Source organism: Sus scrofa, chromosome 1 (assembly GCF_000003025.6).
Source record: "Sus scrofa isolate TJ Tabasco breed Duroc chromosome 1, Sscrofa11.1, whole genome shotgun sequence".
NCBI lineage: Eukaryota > Metazoa > Chordata > Mammalia > Artiodactyla > Suidae > Sus > Sus scrofa.
In genome coordinates this window covers 260899253-260920469 of record NC_010443.5, presented here as the reverse complement: position 1 = coordinate 260920469, position 21217 = coordinate 260899253, and the positions used below count along the sequence as shown (strand labels likewise).

Below are 21217 nucleotides of genomic sequence, written 5' to 3'. Positions count from 1 at the left end.
AGCCCTATTCCTATGACTCCGCATGTCGTCCGTCACTGTATGCCATTTATTTCAACGTTGTGTTTGTGTGTGTGGTATGTATTTGCGATTGTATCTGTGTTGTTTTTGTGCATTGCGTTTGTGTGCACTTTGTGATTGGTGTACAGTTTCTTTGTGTGCCTGTGTTTATGACTGTGTTGCGGCTCTATGCCTGTTTGCCCTACGTGTATGCCCTGTTTTGTGTCCATGCTGTGCACACGGTGCGTCTCTCCTGTGTATTTGTGTCTTTACTCTGTCTCTTTATTGTGTGTTGCGTCGTGTATCTCATGTGCTGTGAACCTGTGTTTGAACTGTGTGCGCGTGGATCTGTTTCTGTGTTGCGCGTGTGCAGACTGTCCACGCTGCAAGTGCGTGGATGTCGTGTGCTCCTGTTGTGCGAATCCCGTTTGGGTTGTTCTATGTCTATGTCTACGCAGCGAGCGTGTGTCTGCACCTCCCTGCTGTGTGTCTGTGCCAGCTGACGCCTGTGGCCTGCGCGCAGAGTTGTGTCTCCTCTGCAAGTGCGTGCCTCCGCGTGTGCCCGGGTCTTGTCTGCGCCTCCGCGGGGCGGCCGGGACAGGGCGCGGGCTCCGCGTTTCTGCGCCGGGCGCGCGGTGGCGGCGGAGGATGCGCGCCCGCGGGGGCGGGGGCGGGGGCCTGGGCGCGGCGCGGGGGCGGCCCGGGGGCGGGAGCCGGAGAGCGGGCGGCGCTGCGGGGCCCCGCGGCCGCGGGCTCCAATGGCGAGGCCGGCGCGGCCCCCGTTAATTACATAAGCGGGACGTCAATAATTCGCGGGAAAACGCGAAAAAGATGGCGCCCCGCGCCCGGGGGCCCCCTTCCTGAGCGCCCCGGCCCCTCCCTCCTCCTCCGCCCCCCCTCCCCGCGGCGCCCCCGCCCCGCCCCGCCCCCGCCGAGACCCCGACCCCGGCCCCACGGGCGGACACTCGGCCGGGCAGCCGCGGGCCGAGCGCAGCCGCCTCCGCCACCGATGCGCCTGGTGGCCAGACTCCAAGTGGGACCGGCGGATACACAGCCTCGCGGTAAGTTCAGCGCTGCAGGCGGCCGGCTCGGGGGACTCCCTGCCACACTCTCTTCTCCCTGCAGTCATTCCTCTTTTGGAAATCTCCCTGAACTTGGCGGATCTTACGACTCCGGGGGTGGGGGTGTTGGAGTTCTGGGGAGCTGCACGCTTGGGGCGGAGGGGGTGAACAGTGTGCGCGGGGAGGCTGGAGCCCCTCACCGGTCCCCGAGCTTTTTGAGGGTGTGTGTGACAGATCGCTATTCCCGAGCCCCAAATCTTTACTTTTTCTTTTGGGGCGGGGTGTTTGGAGACCGATGGGAGCGTTTGGGATTTTGCTCACGTCCGAAGTCAGGCTGCGGCAGGATTGGGATGGGGGAGGCTTGGCGTCGGAGCGACTGAAGAGAAGAGCGCTTGAACCCGAAGGGGGTACTTCTGCAAGTTTTTTTTTTTTTTTTTCTCCTCCCGAGCACTCTTTTTAAAAAGCCAACGGCCGCCCTGGGAGAGGCCCCGGCGCATGAATCATCCTCGCTTCCTGCCCCCGCCCGGCCCCGCTCCGGGTGCCGCGGATTTGAACTGGACGCCGACGAGAACCCGCAAACAGGCATTTCTTTGCAGATGGGTTTGAATCAGCCAATCACAGCCCTCGGGGGCCCGCTCCGGGAGGATGGAGGCGCGGGTGGGGGGCCGCCACCCGAGGGCCCCGGCCCGGCCAAGGCGGGGGCGCGGCGACCGGGCCTGCTCCCAACGGCGCGGCGGGGGAGGAAGTGTCAGTTTGTGAACCTGCCGCGGCCCGGGCCCCAGGCCTAGCGGGCAGGGACCTTGCAGCGCCCGGGAGCCAGGTGGCAGGGAGAAGGCAGAGATTTGGACTGCACACCCTGCCCAGTGCCTGTACGCTCTGCCCCGAAGAAGAGAGAGGAACGAGGGGGGTGGAGGGAGAAGGGGACGTGGCCGCGCCACCATCTGGAGAGAGAAGACCCCGGCAATGCCCAGCTCGCCCCAGGGCTCTTAACATGCACACACAAGTATTCTGTGTCGTACCCTTACTGACACAAGGCTGTAGGCATAAAACACAAACTCACAGGAATACACCCACACCCACACGAACACACTGTAGTCTCCCTGTCTGCAGGTAATTGGAACACCAGGTGTCCAGCACCTTGGCAGGGAAGGAGGGGACCAGAGCAGCGGGTGCAGGGAACAGAGGGAGGCTGTGTTTGGCTTAGTGGAGAGTGTGTGGAGGGGCCTGGAGCCAGGTGAGCCCAGACTGGGGAGGAAGGAGCCTTGGGGAGGGCTCTGAATGCCATTGAAGGCACTGGGAACCGCAGAAGGTTTCTGGAGGGGAGAATAAGAAGGTGGGGACTGAGGAACCTGTGGAAGAGACTGGGGGGAGGCAGGAAAGCGGAGAGTGGCTTGTTAGCACTGGGTGCTGGTGGCGCTTTCCCCATCCCAGGTGCCTGGCATAGGAGAGTGAGCACAAGGCTTAGGAAGCTGTTCTTGAATGAATGATTGGCCCAGACAAGATGAAGCCTAAACTCAGATCAGGACAGGAGGATGGAAAAGAGGGGCCAGAAGTCACTGTGCTTAAAGGTAGTCAGCTGTGGCCGCTCATTGGTTGGCGAAGTCTAAGATGCTTGGGGGTTTTGGGACTATATTGGTACCATTAGCAGGAAGAGAGAAAGCAATGGGCAGCAGCCCATTTTGTAGGATGGTGAGAGACAGATGCCCAGAGGTTGGCATGGCGATGACTTCGCTGCTTGGAGCCAGTTTGCCTCTGACTAAAAACATAAGTGAGTTTAAATGTCCCAGAATTGGTTTCCATTAAATCATCCCATAATTGAGAACAGAAAAGGAGATTACAGAAGACACAGATGGCCAAGTCTATACCAGTTCACAAGCCACCCAGGCGTTTTCCTTTCTAGGTGGGTTTTCTCTGGCCAGCTCTCAGGGTAGGGGTCAGGGGGCCGAAAACTTCCCGCTGCTCCCCTGGAGAAGGCCCTCCACTCAGAGAACATGAAGTGTGTTTGCTTAAGGGATAAAGCCTCTGACTCTGAAGCCAGGGAGTGTGGTTCAGGGCCCCCTGGGCAGGGAGGTTTTGCTCTGTGGTTGGTTGGAAGGTTCGTTCTCTAGGTGGGAAGAAAGCAAGACTTAGGATCGGTTCATCTGATTATGGACCGTGGCTCTGCCTCTGATCGTCTAGCCACTGCCCTTTGCCAAACCTCAGTTTCCTGACCTGTAAAATGGGAACAGTAATGTCTCCTTCACAGGGTGGTCACGCGGATCCAGTGAAATGATAAAAAGCATCTGGCACAGAGCACAGGTTACATAAATGTTTCTTTCCTTCCCTCCCTTTCCCTTGAAGCAAGGAGTCAAAACTCTCTTCTGTCTCTCTTGTAGTGTCAGTGGAAGCTGATGGAGAATCGAGGTGTGGACCCAGGGACTCGGGACTCCTATGGTGCCACCAGCCACCTTCCCAACAAAGGGGCCTTGGCCAAAGCCAAGAACAACTTCAAAGACCTGATGTCCAAGCTGACAGAGGGCCAGTATGTGCTGTGCCGGTGGACGGATGGACTGTATTATCTCGGAAGATCAAGAGGGTAAACCTTTCCTCCCCGGCCCCAGTTTCCAGGCTCAGCATCTCTCTGGTCTTGGCCTCAGACCAGTGGTGGAAGATGGGAGACTGCTGGGAAATTCTCACCTTGTCCCTCTTGCTCCAAAGCTGAGAGTGGAGGGAGGGGGAGCCTGCAAAAGCAGGTGCCATCCTTAGAGCCAGCATCTTTAGAAAAGTGCTCCAGGTGCCTACAAAACAAAACCAGGTTGGAGAGGATCACAGAGAACACCTGGCCTGTTCTGTCCTAAGCATTCCCACCGAGCTGCCGTCCCCCGGTCCCTGACTGCAGAGCTCCAGTGAGCCGTGGCCACTACCTCCAGAACTGCCACCCTCCTTCCCCTCCCAGCCTAGCTCTGCTTTCTGGACACCCCCCCTGGGGAGGGGGAAACAAAAGTGGGAGAGGAAGACCAGGTTCCAGTGGCTCTTTCCCAGCCACTGTCTCATGCTGCTCCTCCCTCTCTGTGCCCCAGGTCAGCAGTTCAAAGCAGAGCTGCCTTGTGACTTTTGAAGATAATTCCAAGTACTGGGTCCTGTGGAAGGACATACAGCATGGTGAGTATTCCCATGATTTCAGGCACCCCTGCCCCACCCCTGGTCCTCTCTCCTCTACCTCCATTTTTTCCCTCTCTCTTTCTGTCTGTAATTTCTGGCATCTGGCGGTGTCCTTGGAGTGCCAGGCCCACCCGAGGTTATATAGGCATATGGATTTCCAGTTGTACATTTACGTGGAAACACACTTCTGACATCTGTCACCCCCTTGAATACTCAGACCTCAGGAGGGAGGCAGGCAGATGGCTCAGGAGGTGTTGGGAGAGCTCGGATGGGTCCCAGGCCTGTGTTTGCTTCCATGCTGCCCGAAGCTCTGGATCACTCTGGCACTAGGAACAGAGGAGCCCCAGGCAATCAGAATTGTCACCTTTACATCTAAGCACATTGTCCTCCTTAACAATATCAACATGTTAAGAAAACTAGGGAGGTAGCTCTATCCATGGGGAAAAGACAAAAAAAAAAAAAAAAAAAAAGCAGATATGCACCAGGCAGGGTGATGGTAGACATGCCCAGGTGGAGCTGGGACAGTTTTCAGAGTTGAAGGGGAGCTGAGTTGGATACCACCCCTTGGAGAGTTGACACTGTCTTACAGAGATGGGAGTTTGGTGGCATTCTTACCACCATTCTCCCTTCCCATGTCCATGCCAGACATCACTAATCAATCACAATACTCATATATTTTGAACATGGAGCTCCAAGAAACTGCTACCAATCAGAGTCACCACGAGAGAAAAGACCTTTTTGCCAGTTATGCTCTAACAGGAGAACAGACATGGTGGTATGTGGGGGGAAAGGCAGATTTTAGGGTCAGATGGTTCCTGGACCAAGATAGTCTAGCTCTGCCGCATACTAGCTGCCTGTCTTGGAGCAAGTGAGCTAACCTCACTGAGCCTGTGTTTTCATCTGAAAAAAAGGAGATTGTGAAAGTAGGGTCCTCACAGGGTGGTTAAGTGAGATAATCCTTGTAAAATGCTAAGCCCAGTGCTGTTGAGGGAGCAGCAGTTTCTGAAGAATTTGTTACCGTAATAGGTGATTTTAAGAGCCTGCCAAGCAGAGGCCAGTTAGTAGAGCTTGCAAATTGCCTTTTTCTCCAAGACGTTGTGGCTAATGCAGACTGCTTCTCCAAGCCCCTCTCCCTCAAAATGCATCTTTAAAGATCCAAAGCAGGGAGTGCCCGTTGTGGCGCAGTGGTTAACGAATCCGACTAGGAACCATGTGGTTTTGGGTTCAATCCCTGGCCTTGCTCAGTGGGTTAAGGATCCGGTGTTGCCATGAGCTGTGGTGTAGGTCGCAGACGTGGCTCAGATCTGGCATTGCTGTGGCTGTGGCTGGCAGCTGCAGTTCCAATTCAACTCCTAGCCTAGGAACTTCCGTATGTTGCATGTGCAGCTTTAAGAACCAAAAAAAAAAAAAAAAAAAAAAAAAAATCCAAAGCAATGAGGGTCTCCTCTCCTGGGGTACCTTCTTAGCTAAAGGAGGGGAAGCCAGCTGGTGAGCAAGCGAGTTCACCTTAGCAACCGTGAGTAGAAGGCTCACTCTGGGCCCAGCACCCCGAGGAGGTGCTATGCTGCTCACCTCAGGAACCCACAGCTCCCAGGCCACCCAGTGTGAGCGCATGGGCACCACACAGTGAGTACCACCTTCCCAGGAGCATATTCAGGAATAAGAGGCAAGAGACTATTCAACAAGCACGTCTTGAACACCTGTTATGTGCCCTTCCCCATAAGAAGTCTTGGGGACGCAGAGATGAACAGATACCATTTCTTCCCTTGTAGAACCTTCGATCTGCTGGGGGAAATGTGACAGAAGCACACAGAAAATCAAAATGTATTTACTCTATTCACTGAAACCTTTCTCCCATAGATATGTATTTATTCTTCAACAAAAGCAAATTGCAAGGAAAAGAGAGGGATGGAGAGGGAGCCTTTAGATTAAAAGCAATTGAATGAACTTAAGACTTTCTTTTGTAGACAACTGGAAATGTGAACATTAACTGAATTTGTTGTGATATTAAGAAATTACTTTTTAGGTGCAGTAAAGGCGCTGTAGCTTTTTTTTTTTTTTTTTTTTTTTTGGTCTCTTTCATTTTAGGGCCACACCTGCAGCATATTGACATTCCCAGGCTAGGGGTCGAATTGGAGCTGCAGCTGCCGGCTTACACCACAGCCACAGCAGTACAGGATCTAAGCCGCAGCTTGTGGCAAAGCCGGATCCTTAACCCACTGAGTGAGGCCAGGAATGGAACTGTATCCTTGTGGATACTAGTTAGGTTCTTAACCTCTGAGCTGCAGCAGGAACTCCTGTAGTTTTTTGTGTGTTTTTACATAGAGTCCTAATCTTTCAGAGATACATATTGAAATGTTTACAGAAAATGAATGGGTATCTGGGGCTTGATTCACAGTAATTCAGGAGGGGGAAACGGGTGGGAATATAGTCAAAACAAGATTGGCCATGAGTTCATAATTGTTGATAAGAACAGAGAATTTCATTATAACATTCTATTATTACCCCACAACCAAAAGTTTTCAATTAACATAAACTTTAACAAATCAAGCTAAATTAACCAGGAGATAAATTAGGTAGCATGATATAGTCAAATGAATAAATGATTAGATGGCAGACAGCTGTGGGTTTGAATTCCCATCTTTCCTACTGACTAGCTGAGTAAGGGACTTAAGCTCTCTGGGCCTCAGTTTCCCCATCTCTAGAATGGGGGAGTGGTAATAGGCGGCTGTGGGCCCAGCACCTGGAATGTGATTTGAAAACTCCTAATTCCTGTGACCCTGACCTGACCCTAGAGGGCCTCTTTCTTTCAGCCGGAGTTCCTGGGGAGGAGCCCAAGTGCAACATTTGCCTGGGGAAGACCTCAGGGCCTCTGAATGAGATCCTCATCTGTGGGAAGTGTGGCCTGGGTAAGTGTGACGAGCAGGGCACCAGAAGGTCCCGCCCTGTGGCTTTCCATCCCCTGCTGACTTGTGACTTACGTTGCCCCCCACGGTTAGGGCCTTTGATGGCTTCCTTTTTCTCTTGGAGCTCCAGAGTGACAGGGAGCCAGCCTCTGGGAATGAAGGCCCAGGGAGGTGACTCTGGGGGAGACCTGGGGCTTCTGGAAAGGGAGAGCAGTTATGCACTTTGGAGCCCCCATAAGTGGAGTGGATGGACAGGAAAGATGGGCACAGAGACTCAAGTTGGACCTTTGCTGCTCTGCCACGGGGCCAATGCTGGCTTTCAGTTAACTTGCATACCAACTTGGCTGCCTTGGTGAGTGTCACCAGCCAGGCCCCTGGCAGGTGGCAGGCACCGAGCTCCTAGGACCTCCTGCAGCCCTCCTGCCTTTGGGCTGACTGGCCTCGGGCCACTGCCTCCTCATGGGCACTCACCACACCTCCTTTGCCCTAGGTTACCACCAGCAGTGCCACATCCCCATAGCCGGCAGTGCTGACCGGCCCCTGCTCACTCCTTGGTTCTGCCGACGCTGCATCTTCGCGCTGGCTGTGCGGGTGAGCCCTCCATCCTTCTGACCCTCTGTCTAGAAGCCCAGAGATTCCCTGGGCTCAGGCCTGACTCCTGGTCACAGAGCCACTTGCCAGCCATATGTCCTTGGCCAGATTCCTTAGCCACCCTGAGCCTGTTTTCTGGCTGTTAAATAGATACAGGTTTGGTGTCAAGCCCAGGTTTGGTGTCTAGCACAAATAGTGCTAGAAAATCCGTATAAGCACCCCCTCTCAATATATATTGGTTTTTATTATTACTTTTGTTGTGCTTATCACTGTTAATACTATTGAAAATGCAGATCCTTGAGGATAGAGGAGGATGGATCTGGGATTGAAGTGGAAAGGCTCCCTGCGTTTCTGACTACATGGAATGAAGTCCACCTGGTCTTCATTAACCTCGATAGCCTTGATAGGGATCCACGTGTGGCCCAACGGGACCCCGCGGGTGACTCCAGGCCCTTGTCTCCCCGCAGAAAGGCGGCGCACTGAAGAAGGGCGCCATCGCCAGGACTCTGCAGGCTGTGAAGATGGTGTTGTCCTACCAGCCCGAGGAGCTCGAGTGGGACTCGCCGCACCGCACCAACCAGCAGCAATGCTACTGCTATTGCGGCGGGCCTGGAGAGTAAGGCCGCGGGGGGGACGGGGCGGAGCCTCCCGGAGGGAGGCGGGGCGCGGGGCCCCAGGGAGGCGGGGCAGGTGGCGGGGGCGTGGCTGGCTGCGGGGCGGGCCCAGGACTAGAGTCATAACCTCCCTCCGGATGAGAGATGGAGATGCGCGCTGTGGGCGGTTGGGGTGGTGGTGTATTTTGGGGGCGCTGTGGACGAGACCAAGTACTGGAGAGTGGTTAACAGCCTGGCACCGATGTCCAGATCCTCCCAGCCCCTTAAAGCCATGCTACCCCTGAGCCTCAGTTCTCATCGTAGTTTTCTCGTGACATGGCATTTGGGAGCGGAGCGTAAATTAGATCATTCACAAAAAGGCTCACGCATGCCTGGCACTTGGTAAGCACTTAATAAATGTGAACTGTTACTGTTGGTGCATGGACGGAAGGATAAACCTTTCCACCCTCAGGTGTGCAGACAGGGTTGGGGGTATACCTTGGGGATGCTGTGGAGGGGATTCTTAACCTGACTGTAGGACAGGAGCCTTTGATTCCTTGTGGCCTGGGCATCGGTATACCCACGGACAGTTGAGCCTGCTCCCTTGAGCCACCTGTACCAACGTTGTGGGAGGACTGCAGAAATGAGAGATGGAACCTCTGCCCTCATGAAACTCAGCCTGCAGGACACCCTGAAGTCCTGAATCTCAGCTCCAAATTCTGCTGACAAGTACTAGGGGCCTGGAGGCTGTGCTTACAGACTAGCTGGTTAATTTGGGCAGATCACTTAAAGAACATTTTCTCTTGGGAGTTCCTGTTGTGGCACAGTGGTTAACAAATCCGACTAGGAACCATGAGGTTGCGGGTTTGAGCCCTGGCCTTGCTCAGTGGGTTAAGGATCCAGCATTGCCGTGAGCTGTGGTGTAGGTTGCAGATGCGGCTCGGATCCTGTGTTACTGTGGCTCTGGCATAGGCCGGAGGCTACAGCTCCAATTAGACAGACCCCTTGCCTGGGAACCTCCATATGCCGAGGGAACAGCCCAAGAAATGGCAAAAAGACAAAAAAAAAAAAAAAAAAACCTTCTCTCTCAAGTGGGATTAATAAGTTAATAAGCTTGGCCCCCATCATCTTCTCTGGGTATTGTGAGGCCTTTGAGATAACAGGTAGAGAAATGGCTACAGAGACTTTGCAGCCCTAAGGCAGTGGTTCTCAATGCTAATGGACAGAGCTGCTCGGATGATTGTTAAAAATGCATCTCCCAGGGGCTCCCCAGATTGAGTAGGCCTGGAGCAGATCAAGGAATTTTCTGCAGTTTAACCTTGACCCCAGGTGATTCTGATGCAGGTGGTCCATGGACCACACCTGAGAAGGTGTGAACAAAGCATTGACTGTTCATTAAGAAAATACCTTTCTGGTTTTCATTTACTCAATGAGTGGTTGTTGAATGGCCATAGGGTAGATGCAGCACCAGGTGAGGGGCTTATAGGAGCCTTTATTCTCCCATGAAGTCTCCAAGGCAGACCTTTTCCCGTCAGCGCTGTTTGGGAGGTAGTGTTTGGGGCGCAGTCCAGAGATGGGGGCTCCGGTGTGGCATGAAGAGCATGGGCTTTGAAGTCAGGGAAGCCAGGATTTGAGTCACCATCCACCACTTGCTTCCTGAGTGACCTTGAACAAGCTGTTTAACCTCTGACTCACCTATAAAATGGGGACATGGCCGTCTTTGACCAGATTAGGTTAGACCAAGTGATATATTGTGTGCCTGCTACCAGGGACTCCCCTGGCACAGCCCAGTGCTCAGTAACTGAGTTCTCATCCCTTTCCCCCCGTGGAGGGTGAGTTTGTGTTGGGAAAGGTTGCTGAGGCTGATGCCTGGCTGACCCTGGCTCCTCTGGCTCTGCAGATGGTACCTGCGGATGCTGCAGTGTTACCGGTGCAGGCAGTGGTTCCACGAGGCTTGCACCCAGTGTCTCAATGAGCCCATGATGTTCGGAGACCGGTAGGTGATATTCTGGTCCGGCACAGCCTTCAGGGGGCATTGGGGTAGGGGAACAGCAGCCTCAGCACCTCCTTCGGATTGTGTGCCAGGCCCTAGACCCTAGTGGGGGGCTGGGATAGCGAGTCCCCGTCTACAGAGGCAGCTCAGGGTTGGGAGGCCTTCCCAGAAGAGGAACATGCTGGGCCACATCCCCAGTCACCATTGACCTGCGGGGGACCTTAGACAGAGCCCTGCCTTCCCTAAGCCCCAGTTTCTTCAAGTGTCTGGGGAAGGGGGAGGGCCACAGACTCTGCCCAGGGTTGTTGGTGGAGCCACAGGGGAAATGGGTGATCTGGCTCCTAACCAGTGGGGCTAAACTAATGGAGGCCAGATACTGTGTGTGTCTTGGTTGGTGTCTCATGTGGCTTGTGATGACGTGTGTGTTTGTGTGTGTGTGCATCTGTGTGTCTTTGAGGCAGAGGGAAGAGGATGACCCTCGCAGCCCAGTCTTGTTCAGCTTGGTCTGAACTCAGGCACACTCCAGGGCAGTGATACTTGGGAAAGGGTTTCGGGTGGAGGTTAAAAGGGGTAGGGGAATAGTTTTTGGTCCCTGTTCTGCCCCATCTTTATCCCCTCCCCAAAGGGAATGAGGACAGTGCTGACTAGGAAAGCAAGTGTGGGGGGAGGGGGTTGGGCCAGGGTGGGGTGTCAGAGCCCCTCCTACCACGGTCCCCTTTTCACCCACCCACAGGTTCTACCTGTTCTTCTGCTCCGTGTGTAACCAGGGCCCAGAGTACATCGAGAGGCTGCCCCTGCGATGGTGAGGTGGGGACCTTGGCCCAGGTCCACTCCTGTCCCCTCCCAGCTTCTTCCCCCCTCTCCTCTTCCTTGTGGGTGGTCCCTTCCAGCCACCAGGTCCCAGCCTTACCCCTGCCCTTCAGCCTGGACCTGAATGCTCCAGCCCTCCCACCTCCTTGCCCCCTTGCCCAGGGTCGATGTGGTTCACCTGGCTCTCTACAACCTGGGGGTGCAGAGCAAGAAGAAGTACTTTGACTTTGAGGAGATTCTGGCTTTTGTCAACCACCACTGGGAGCTCCTACAGCTTGGCAAGGTATGCAAGACCATGTGGCATCAGAATGGCAGGAGTCTGTTCCAAAGTGGGGTTACTGAGGTCCAGAGGTGAGAGGTTTGCCCAGGGTCACACAGGGCAGAACTAGGATCTGGGTCTCTGAGCACAAGTCTTGAGGAATACCACCTGTCTGTGAGGCTACTGAGTAAGGACAAAGACCCAGGGCCTTTCAGCTGCTGCAACCGTGTGTCCAGGCATCTGAGCCTGTGCCCTGCAAGGGGCTTCCTAACCCAGGTTTTGGCAGTGGATGGGCTAGGACCCCACTGACAGCCGCAGGGAGCCTGGGGGTCGAGTCTGGCTGGATCAGGTTTCTGCGGAGATGGGTGACTTACTCCAGATTACCTAGCCAGGATGGAAGGTGAAGTGGGCCTGCCCCCTGCTGGTCATACTCTGAATAGCAGAAGTCCTCACTGCAGTTCTGGGAGCTGGGATCCAGGGAGTCATGTTCTGACCCTTTCAGAATGTCAAAGGTGAAGACTGACTTGTTGGTGCTCATCACTGCCAGGGCCTCCCCAAACACTTCCATGTCCCCGTTTCTCTAATGACACCCTCAGAATCCTCTCCACCGCATCCAGTGAGGCATCTTCTCTGCTGACTGCCCCAAATCCTTTAGTGAAATGGAGTTTTTTTAAAAATAATCTTTATCCTTTGCAAAAGCTTTTCATATAACATCTTCAGTTATAGCATTTGATAATCTATAAGGCATATATATTATAAAGCCCTAAAAGATAAGTAGAGTTGGTATTTAAATTTTTTTTCTGATTATACATACATGTTTTAGAAAAATTTCAGAGCACCGAAAGCATAAGGGAGTATCCTTAAAACCAGCCACCCTCATGCATCACACCGCCCAGAAACAGCTGCTGCTAATACACATCCTTTCATTCTCCCGTTTTTCTTTTTACATGGCTTAGATTATACAGTATTTAAAACTTTTATTGAAATATATTTGATTTATAATATTGTTATTGCTAGTTTCAGATTACAGAAAAGTGATTCAGTTGTATGTTTTCATATTCTTTTCCGTTATAGGTTATTACAAGATACTGAATATAGTTCCCTGTGTTTTACAGTAAATCCTTGTGGCGCATCTGTTTTCTGTCTGGTAGCTTGTATCTGTTAACCCCGTACTCCTCACTTAGCCATCCCTTTCCCCTTCCCCTTGGGTAGCCATAAGTTTGTCGGAATGTAAATTGGTGAAGCCACTATGGGAAATGGTATGGAGGTTCCTTAAAAAACTAAAAAGGGATCTATCATACGGCCCAGCACTCCTGGGCATGTATCTGGAAAAGACGAAAACTCTAGTTCAAAAAGATAATGCACCCCAGTGTTCATAGCAGCACTACTTAACAATAGCCATGACATAGAAACAACCCAAGTGCCCGTCAACAGACGACTGGTTTATAAGGTGTGGTGTATATATACGATGGAGTATCACAGCCATAAAAAAGAATGAAGTATCATTTGCAGCAACTGGATGGACCTAGAGAATATCATAGTAAGCAAATAAGCCAGAAAGACAAATTATGTCTTTGTAATATTATGACAAAGTAATATTACATGTGGCATCTAAAAAATAATACAAATGAATCTATATACAGAACAGAAACAGGAGTTCCTGTCATGGCGCAGTGGTTAACGAATCCGACTAGGAACCATGAGGTTGCGGGTTCGGTCCCTGCCCTTGCTCAGTGGGTTAAGGATCCAGCATTGCCGTGAGCTGTGGTCGGATCCCGCGTTGCTGTGGCTCTGGCGTAGGCCAGTGGCTACAGCTCCGATTCAACCCTAGCCTGGGAACCTCATATGCCGCGGGAGCGGCCCAAAGAAATAGCAAAAAGACAAAAAAAAAAAAAAAAAAAAAAAAAAACGGACTCACAGTGTGTATAATTTAAGTCATTTTTTGGTTTATGTTATATCATACTTACTGAAAGGGTTTTTGTCATTATTTTTCCTGGCTGCATTTACTACTATAAATAAGTAGTATCTTTACTTTTTTCCTTCCTGTTGGGCATGTAGTTTCTTTCCCATTTTTCGTACTTGCCCATCATTAGAAAAATGCTGCAGTGAACTTTTTTGTACATAAAGCTTTGTTCGCGTGTCTTATTATGTCTCTATGATAGGTTCTGCGGAGTAGCATTACTGGGTCGAGGACAAAGACATTTTTAAAGCTCTTAATGCACTGGGGACAAGAGTTATTCCTCTCACTTACAGATGGGGATGTGGGCTCAGAGAGGTGAGAAGACTTGTCTGGATCATAGAACAAGTCAGTGGTCCTCAGCTGGAGGACGCCGAGCATCAGAGATTGAGAGGGAGGGGTTGGGGCTGAGGCCTCCTCAGATGCCACGTGCCGGGTCTGACTGTCCGCTGGCCTTCTCCCCTGCAGCTCACCAACACCCCTGTGACGGACCGGGGACCACATCTCCTCAACGCTCTCAACAGTTACAAAAGCCGGTATGTTCAGGGAAGGGAGGGAGCGCTTTGGGGCCCCCAGCAGTGGGATTTCAGTATAGGGTCTTCCTACCTCATAGCCCTTGCTCAAGCCATGCTCCCACCTGGGCGTCTGCCCTTCTCTTCCCTGACTGTATCCATCTTACCTGTCCCTCAAGATCCAGGGAGCACCTACCTCCTTTGGGACACTTCCCTGACCACTCAGCCGCCTGGCACATGTGGGTACTGGGCTCAGCTCCTTAGGGGGCTGCACCTGTGATCTCTGAGCAACCCCTGCTCTGGCCATCTGTGGTTCTGGGCCAGGCACTGAGGTAACACTTCACCCTCTCTCAAGTGGGCTGCAGCCTCCTAACTGTCCTGGCCCATGTCCTCCCATCCAGACGACTGAGTTCTTCTTGGAACACATGGGTGGCAGGTCCCTCACTACCACCAGAGAATGCCCGGGCTCCTTAGCACGACATTCAAGGCCTCTTATGATCAGACTCTACCCACACCTTCTGCCACTGCCGCTTTATTTATTCTGAGGGTCAGCCACGCTGAAGCCTTTGCTTTCCCACTCAGTGTTTTTGCTCACATTCTCTTCACCTAGGATGCTGTTCAATTCCTTTTTTTTTGTTTGCTCCATCAACAATTATTTATTGATCGGCAGTTGTGTCAGCCCTGTGTAGGTACTGAGGACACAGTGAATGAGACACGGTCTCTGTTTCTATGGAACCTCTCTAGATAGGATTGGCCACTTGCTCTTCCATCTTCTCATGGTTTGGGCCCAGACACAGCCCTACATTTGAGTATGTGGGGCCTCCTGCCCTCTCCGTGAAGTCTCCTGAGGGTAGGACTGTGGCTGAGTTGCCTCTGTGGTCTCCTGGCAACTCAGCCAGTGTTGAAGGATGAGGGAAGTGCCTGGAGGTGCTTTCTGTCTCCATGGGGCGAGTGGAGAATAGTGGTGAGGAATTCGGTGTTTCCCCTAGTGTTCCCTGGAGAGCTAGATGAGGCCTTCCTGTAAGAGGCAGCCTCGGGGCTGGCTGAGGCAGAGAAGAAAGGGGAGAGGAGCAGCAGGAACCACACACACGAGGGACAGGGAGGAGCCACCTGCCACATTCCTGGCTGCTGCCTGAAGCCCCTGACCCCACAGGTTTTGAGGCATCAGTGTCTCTTCGAGCCACTGTGGATTTTAGCTCTGGGTCTGGGAGGCAGAGAGGGAAGTTTTAACACTTGACTCTCCTCCCCAGGAGGATGGACGGACAGGCTCCAGAGCTTTCTCCTCTCCCTGCTCACCCCCAGGTTCCTCTGCGGCAAGGAGATCAAGAAGAAGAAGTGCATCTTCCGCCTGCGCATCCGTGTCCCGCCCAACCCCCCTGGGAAGCTGCTGCCCGACAAGGGCCTGGTGCCCCCTGAGAACGGTGCCTCCTCGGAGCCGCGTAAGAGAGGAAAGAGCAAGCCTGGGTCAGTGCCTGGGGTCCCCCTCCATGCCCCTGACAACGAGCTGTGTGGAGGCATCCAAGTGAGCAAGGCGGGCCTCCAGCCGGTTAGTTCCAGAGGGACTCTGAGCTGGGATCTGATCCCGTGTCCCCACTCCTTCCAGCACAGCCCCTGTGGCCTTGCTTGGAGGGAAAGACAGACCACAGGACCCAGTCCGGCTGGCTCAGGGCTGAGGTAGAGAGGTGAAGGGGCCATCAGAGTGTGTGAGGGCCCCTAGCACTCCTGGCTGAGCCCAGCCCCTCTTTCTGGGCATAGGGGTAGGAGGGCAGAGCATCTGGATGCCTGAGCCAGGAAAGGCGCCTCCTCTCTCGCCTGCCCAAAGTCCCTCCCTCCCCCCGGGTCTCCTTGTGCGGGAGCCCACACTTGCCCCAGCCACTCCTCCCTCGGGACCACCCTCTGGGCCTTCAGGTTCTGACTGGGCCACCCTCTCCGTTTTTTGTCTCCACAGTTTGTTGCCTCATGAGTTCCAGCAGCAGAAAAGGCGAGTTTATAGAAGAAAAAGATCAAAGTTTTTGCTGGAAGATGCTATCCCCAGTGTTAGTTTCTCGTTTTCTCACTCTCCACTTTCACACGCAGGGCCAGCACACATTAGGGATTCCTGTGCAGCAAACTGAGTCCCCAGGCCCAGGGGACTCGCCTGCATCCCTGAAAGGAGCCAGTTCCTGTTAAGGCTAAACAAGGAAGGGCCAGGCACTGCACGACCCCTCCTTTGTCTCCCCAGGTTCTCCCGAGAACCCAAAGGGCAGGTAATACCCTTGCCCCCGCTGTCCAGGTGGGAAAACTGAGGCTCGGGGAGGGCAGTGCTCCAGAGCACTTTCTTTAGTAGCCCTGTGTCTCTCTCTGAGCCCTTGCTGTGGGCAGTAATGTCAGCAGGGCCTCAGGCCTCCCTGGACCACTTAGAAGGCACCTTTACACCAGCATTTCATTCCACCACGGTCCCTGGTACTTCTGAGTGAAGCTCAGAAGGGGCTACGGTCCATCTTTTTTCAGCTGAGGCCCAGAAATGGGATGGTCAGTTGGCTAGAGACAGAGCCAGGAATAGAACCAGTAGGACTTGGCTCCCTGGTGAGAACCAAAAAAAGGGACAAGTCTGACCCACAAAGGCCGGCTGGCCCAGTGGCAGCCTGTGCAGCCTTCAGCGGGCAAGTGCTGTGGGAGGTGGAGGTGATGCTAGCTGGCTGACCACCCTTCCTGTGTCCACAGAGTGACTTTACCTCGGCCTGGAGCACCAACCACCACCTGGCCAGCATATTTGACTTCACGCTGGATGAAATTCAGAGTTTAAAAAGGTGACAATGAGGGACTCTGCGGGGAGACCACCACTGCCCCAGCTCTGGAAGGGGTGAAGCAGACAGCCTTTGGAGGGAGGGGAAGCTCCCTTTGGGTCACTGCAGTTAAAAGGGTCCGCATAGCAGAAGGCTGCCTGAAGGGTCTTTAGGCCTGACACCCTTGATGTGAGCCTGCAGGGCTCCCAGAACGGGGACAGCTCCCACTCAGTGCCCCTGCCTCTCCAGCTACTCCTAGTCTCACCCAGCACCTGCATCACTCACATTCCTCCAGGGAGCCCTCCCTAACCCTCCCCAGGCTGTGGCAGATGCTATGGTGCCTCGTGCTTGGTACACCCGAGGTGGGGGAGGGGCTGCACTTATTTCCAAAATTACTAATGGTTGCTTAGTGCTCTCCTATAGTCATGAAGGGAACAAGAGTTTCAGACAGACAGGCCTGGGTTCTAGCTCCTACTTACCAACTGCCCGCTGTGTAACACTAGGAAAATTCTTTAGCCTCTCTGAGCTTCCTCACTTGTTTCTTCCTCACGACATCTCAAAAACAAAATACTGTAAATGAAAGCACTCTGGGCCTGTGAGGTGCTGCCCAGTGCCTGGGATCATGCTGCTCACCTCTAGTTACTGTCACAGTGCCAATTACGTCACTGCCAGGGGAGGGTGGGTGGGGAAGGCTGGAGGGGTAGGAAATGGACAGGGGAGGAGGCAGCCACTGAAGCTGTGGTGGTGGGAAGGTGGCCTTGGCTGGGACACAGAATGCCTGTCAGAAGGGCCAGGAGATGGCCGGGAGGGTCCCAAGGGGCACTGAGGGCCACAGCAGGCTCACGCTCTCCTCCTCCTCCTCAGTGCCAGCTCAGGCCAGACCTTCTTCTCAGATGTGGACTCCACCGATGCTGCCAGCACCTCAGGCTCGGCTTCCACCAGCCTCTCCTATGACTCCAGGTTAGGTTCCAACACCGTGGACTCAAATTCCATCACTGCTCTCCGCCGCCCATCATGATATGTGTGGCTCACTGGGGTCTCGGGCTCTGGAACCTGAGCCTGGGACCCTCCTGTCTGAGTCATGGGGGTTCAGACAGGAGGATGGGCATTCAGGCCACTCCTCTTTGCCTGCTTGCAGGTTATGTGGTTTCTTGCTGGGCAATTTCAGATATTTCATTCTGAGGTTCTTGGCCTCTGCTTGCCATGATTTTGCAATGTCTGTGCCTTTGGCTATAGGTCCTCTGACCCTGATAGAGGGAAGAGGGCATCCTGCAAAGTGTAGGGTCTGGGAGAGGGGCCAGAAATCCCTGGGGGATCTAGCTAAGGGTATGTACAGCCTGCTTGGCAATAAGTAGTCGTAGGCAGCATGGGGAGGATGGTGGCACAAAGCACACAGACAAGTTCTAGATGGAGGCTCCTTTACCTGTATTGTAGGATACTTGAGGCCCTGGCAAAAGTAGGATGAAAAGTATGCCTACTGAAGGGTCTTGTCTCCAACTATCTCTAAGTGTCTCTGCTGTTGCCTCTACATTTCCCTTTCTCTTTGGCTCTGTTTCTAAGCATCTGTGAATGCATACCTCTTCTTGTGTGTTTCTCTTCCTCCTCTGCCTCTTTCTGTCCCTGTGGGGTTGTGGGGAGACACACACATCTGTCTCCATTCCAGGTTGCCACGCCTGTGACTCCTCTAGTGACACAGGAGTCCAGGTGAGGGGCAGAGAGGGCAGGCAGGGCCTCTGCACCGCATGGCTTCAAGCGGCAGAGAACCACGCCTCTGGACTTGTGGGATGCTAAGCTCCTCAAAGAGAACATGGTTTTGGAGGTGGACACCCCTAGGTCTGCACCCAGCCCTGCCACCCCCCAGCTGGTGGTTTCTCCTCGGGAGCCTCCTCAGGGCTGCTGTGAGGATCCAGTGAGATAATCTGTGGCCAGGGACAGGGACTTGTGAGGAGAACCCCATTGCACTCCTGTCTTCCTCCCCCTTCCTCTTCTGATGCAGACGGACAGTGGGCAGCCGCAAGAGGAAGCTGGCAGCCAAAGCATACATGCCACTGCGGGCAAAGCGGCGGGCGGCTGAGCTGGGTGGATGCTGCCCCTCGGACAGCAGTGCAGAGGGGGCCTCGGGCCCTGAGCGGCCAGACGAGGGCATCGACAGCCACACGTTCGAGAGCATCAGTGAAGATGACTCATCCTTGTCCCACCTCAAGTCATCCATCACCAACTATTTTGGCGCGGCTGGGCGGTTAGCCTGTGGGGAGAAGTACCAGGTGTTGGCTCGCAGGGTCACGCCTGAGGGCAAGGTTCAGTACCTGGTGGAGTGGGAAGGGACCACCCCTTACTGACCAGCCCCAGGGGATGCCAGGAACCCTGGAAACCAAAGGAGAGACAGTGGAAGCCCCAGGCTCCCTAGTTCTCTCCAGGCTGGGGTGAGGGAGGGAAGCAGGGCAGAGCTGCAAGTGCCTGGCCAAAGCCCCGCCTGCCTGCCTCCCTGCCAGGCCCGGGCTGTGCCCCTCCTGCTCTTGGCCACCTCTGGCTCACCCCCCTCTGCCTGCGTCTGAGGTCTCGCTGGCTACTTCTTGGTGTCTACACACACTTCCTCAGACTGTTACCTGTTCCTCTGATTTAGTGTCCTGCTGGCTCTGTGGCCTGTTGAGGCCTGAGTCCTTGTCCCCAGTGTGTCCCTTTACCTCTCTTTCCCCTTTTGGGTGTGTTGTGTCTATACACCCAACCCTCCACTGGATGTCCTTCACACCTGACCCATCCCAGGGACCACACACGCCGGAAATCTAAGAAAGGCTGGGTGAAGATGGGTAAGTGGAGGCCCCGAGGAGCCCATTTCCCATTTTCCTGTCCCTCCTCTGCCCTGCGGAAGAGGGGGTGAGGGTGGGAGGCCTCTGGAGGCGGTGTGGCAGAGACTCTGAGACCTCAGGTTCTGAGTGATCAGGAGGCACCAGCACCAGAGCCCCGTTATTAAGACTTAAAAACGAAGGCTGTGGTTGTCAGCTTCCGAGATCCACAAAAGTTCTCCCCCCTCCTGCTACATCCCTTGTTACGTGAGGCTGGCCCTGAGCTTGCAAACCTGAGGGCTGAGAGGAAGTAGAATGAAAGGGAGCTTGTCCTGCTACACCTGAGACTGTCTCCTCTGCCTCCAACCCCCAGACCCCAGCAACACACACACCAACTTCCAACCAGGTGTGTGTTTTCACCTCCAGGTGCATACACACCACACACATAACCCCACATTCCTTTGAGTGCCAGCCTGGCTCCTGCCCCTGGTTTTCCTTTGGCCCTCTCCTAGGGCCATGTGCTATAACTAAATGTGAAAGTCTGGCTCCTGCCCGTGAACCAGCTTTGACCCTAGAGGGAAGCACAGGGGACTCTTACCCTCTTCCTTATTCCCCTGCCCCGCCCTGAAACTGACAATCATTTTTGGGGGCAGGTTAGGATTTTTTTTTTAAGGGCTTGAGTCACTCAGTCCCCTCAAAGGGAAGTCTTTGTTAGTAGGAGTATAAACAGTTCTTAGAACTGACATTAAAACTCAGACCCATGTGTAGGAAGACCAAAACTGGGAGGGGGAGGAGACCCCTGATTTTTTGCTGCTTCCAGAGGTATTAGAAACTGATTCAATTGATTTGAAAATGGAAAGAAGTGCCTTGACTAGGGGAGGATGTGCCAGATGGGGACCAGCTTGGCTGGGTTCTGGAGGCTGCCAGCTGCAAGGTGAAGGTGGATGAACAAGGGGTGGGAACAGGCCTGGAGCTTTTTTTTTTTTTTTCTCCATTATTTGGCTGACCCCCCCCCCATCTCTGAGCATCCAAGGGGTCCCTGAAATAGCTCAGGTGCCCCTTGCCTCAAACCTCAGCTCAAACAGTGCCTTTCAACTGGGACCTCACTTCCTCTACACAGCCCCCCCACTTCCCTCTGCTCCCCAGCATGGTCCAGGCAGGGATAAGCTGATTGGGCCCAGTTCTCTCCCTTCTCAGCCCCCCAGCTGCTGCCACTGAAGCCCCCCATCTGGAGCCAAGTGGAAGGGAGCTGAGAAGCTAGCCCCCAGCCCAGCTGGGGTGTGGGATCAGATCCACCCAGTGGCCTCCTGCCTGGCTCAACAGCACAGCAACCTCCCAGGCCTGCTTTCCAGGCTTCTGAGGAAGTGTAGGATGAGCACAGCTTGTTGAAGCAGGCTTCAGAGGCTCTGGGCTTGAAGAGAAGGAGGAAGACAGTGTCTTCCCCACGTGGAGGTCTGCATAAGGCCTGGCAAGGTCACCCTGACCCCACCACACCCCAGCATTTTGTTCATACCTGATAATAGCTGCATTACTGCCAACTGACCTTATCATAACCCTGTGCACCTTTGAAAAGATTTATCGTTTTGAATTGCTGCTTCTAATAACATTTGTTATATTAAAATTATAATTAATGTGTCTGATTTACAATTTTAAAAGGCTTCCTCTAAAAAACTGCCTGTCATTCCCCTAGTGAACTATCAGTTGTTGGGTACCAGGAGGAGGAATTAGCTCCAGTTTCCTGGAAGGTGAGGAGCATGGCAGGCCCATCCTCTCTCTGGCTAGCTACTGTGCCACTTCTACCCCCACCTACCCACATTCTCTCAGCAACATTCTTACCCCTACTGCCGGA

The 21217-nt window shown here is 53.7% G+C and overlaps 1 protein-coding gene across 2 annotated transcripts; it reads left to right on the top strand.

Moving 5' to 3' along the window:
- PHF19 (PHD finger protein 19) lies at positions 694-21008 on the top strand. Of its 2 annotated transcripts, none has more exons than XM_021068142.1 (15): positions 694-1058; positions 3434-3633; positions 4118-4199; positions 7013-7108; positions 7596-7696; positions 8164-8312; positions 10190-10285; positions 11016-11084; positions 11255-11375; positions 13777-13844; positions 15123-15284; positions 15769-15856; positions 16524-16609; positions 17450-17545; positions 18582-21008. In XM_021068142.1, exons 1-15 carry the CDS (start codon positions 1007-1009, stop codon positions 18922-18924), a joined length of 1809 nt encoding a protein of 602 aa, XP_020923801.1. In that variant the 5' UTR covers positions 694-1006; the 3' UTR covers positions 18925-21008. The 2 variants fall into 2 exon arrangements, with proteins under 2 accessions (XP_020923801.1, XP_020923809.1); XM_021068150.1 differs by lacking the exon at positions 694-1058 and adding an exon at positions 3094-3356.

Excerpts from the sequence above, each read along its gene's own strand:
- PHF19 (XM_021068142.1), top strand. The coding sequence starts at position 1,007 with ATGCGCCTGGTGGCCAGACTCCAAGTGGGACCGGCGGATACACAGCCT. Across the intron at positions 4,200-7,012 it reads GTGGAAGGACATACAGCATG|CCGGAGTTCCTGGGGAGGAG; the intron begins GTGAGTATTCCC and ends TCTTTCTTTCAG. Across the intron at positions 16,610-17,449 it reads GAAATTCAGAGTTTAAAAAG|TGCCAGCTCAGGCCAGACCT; the intron begins GTGACAATGAGG and ends CCTCCTCCTCAG.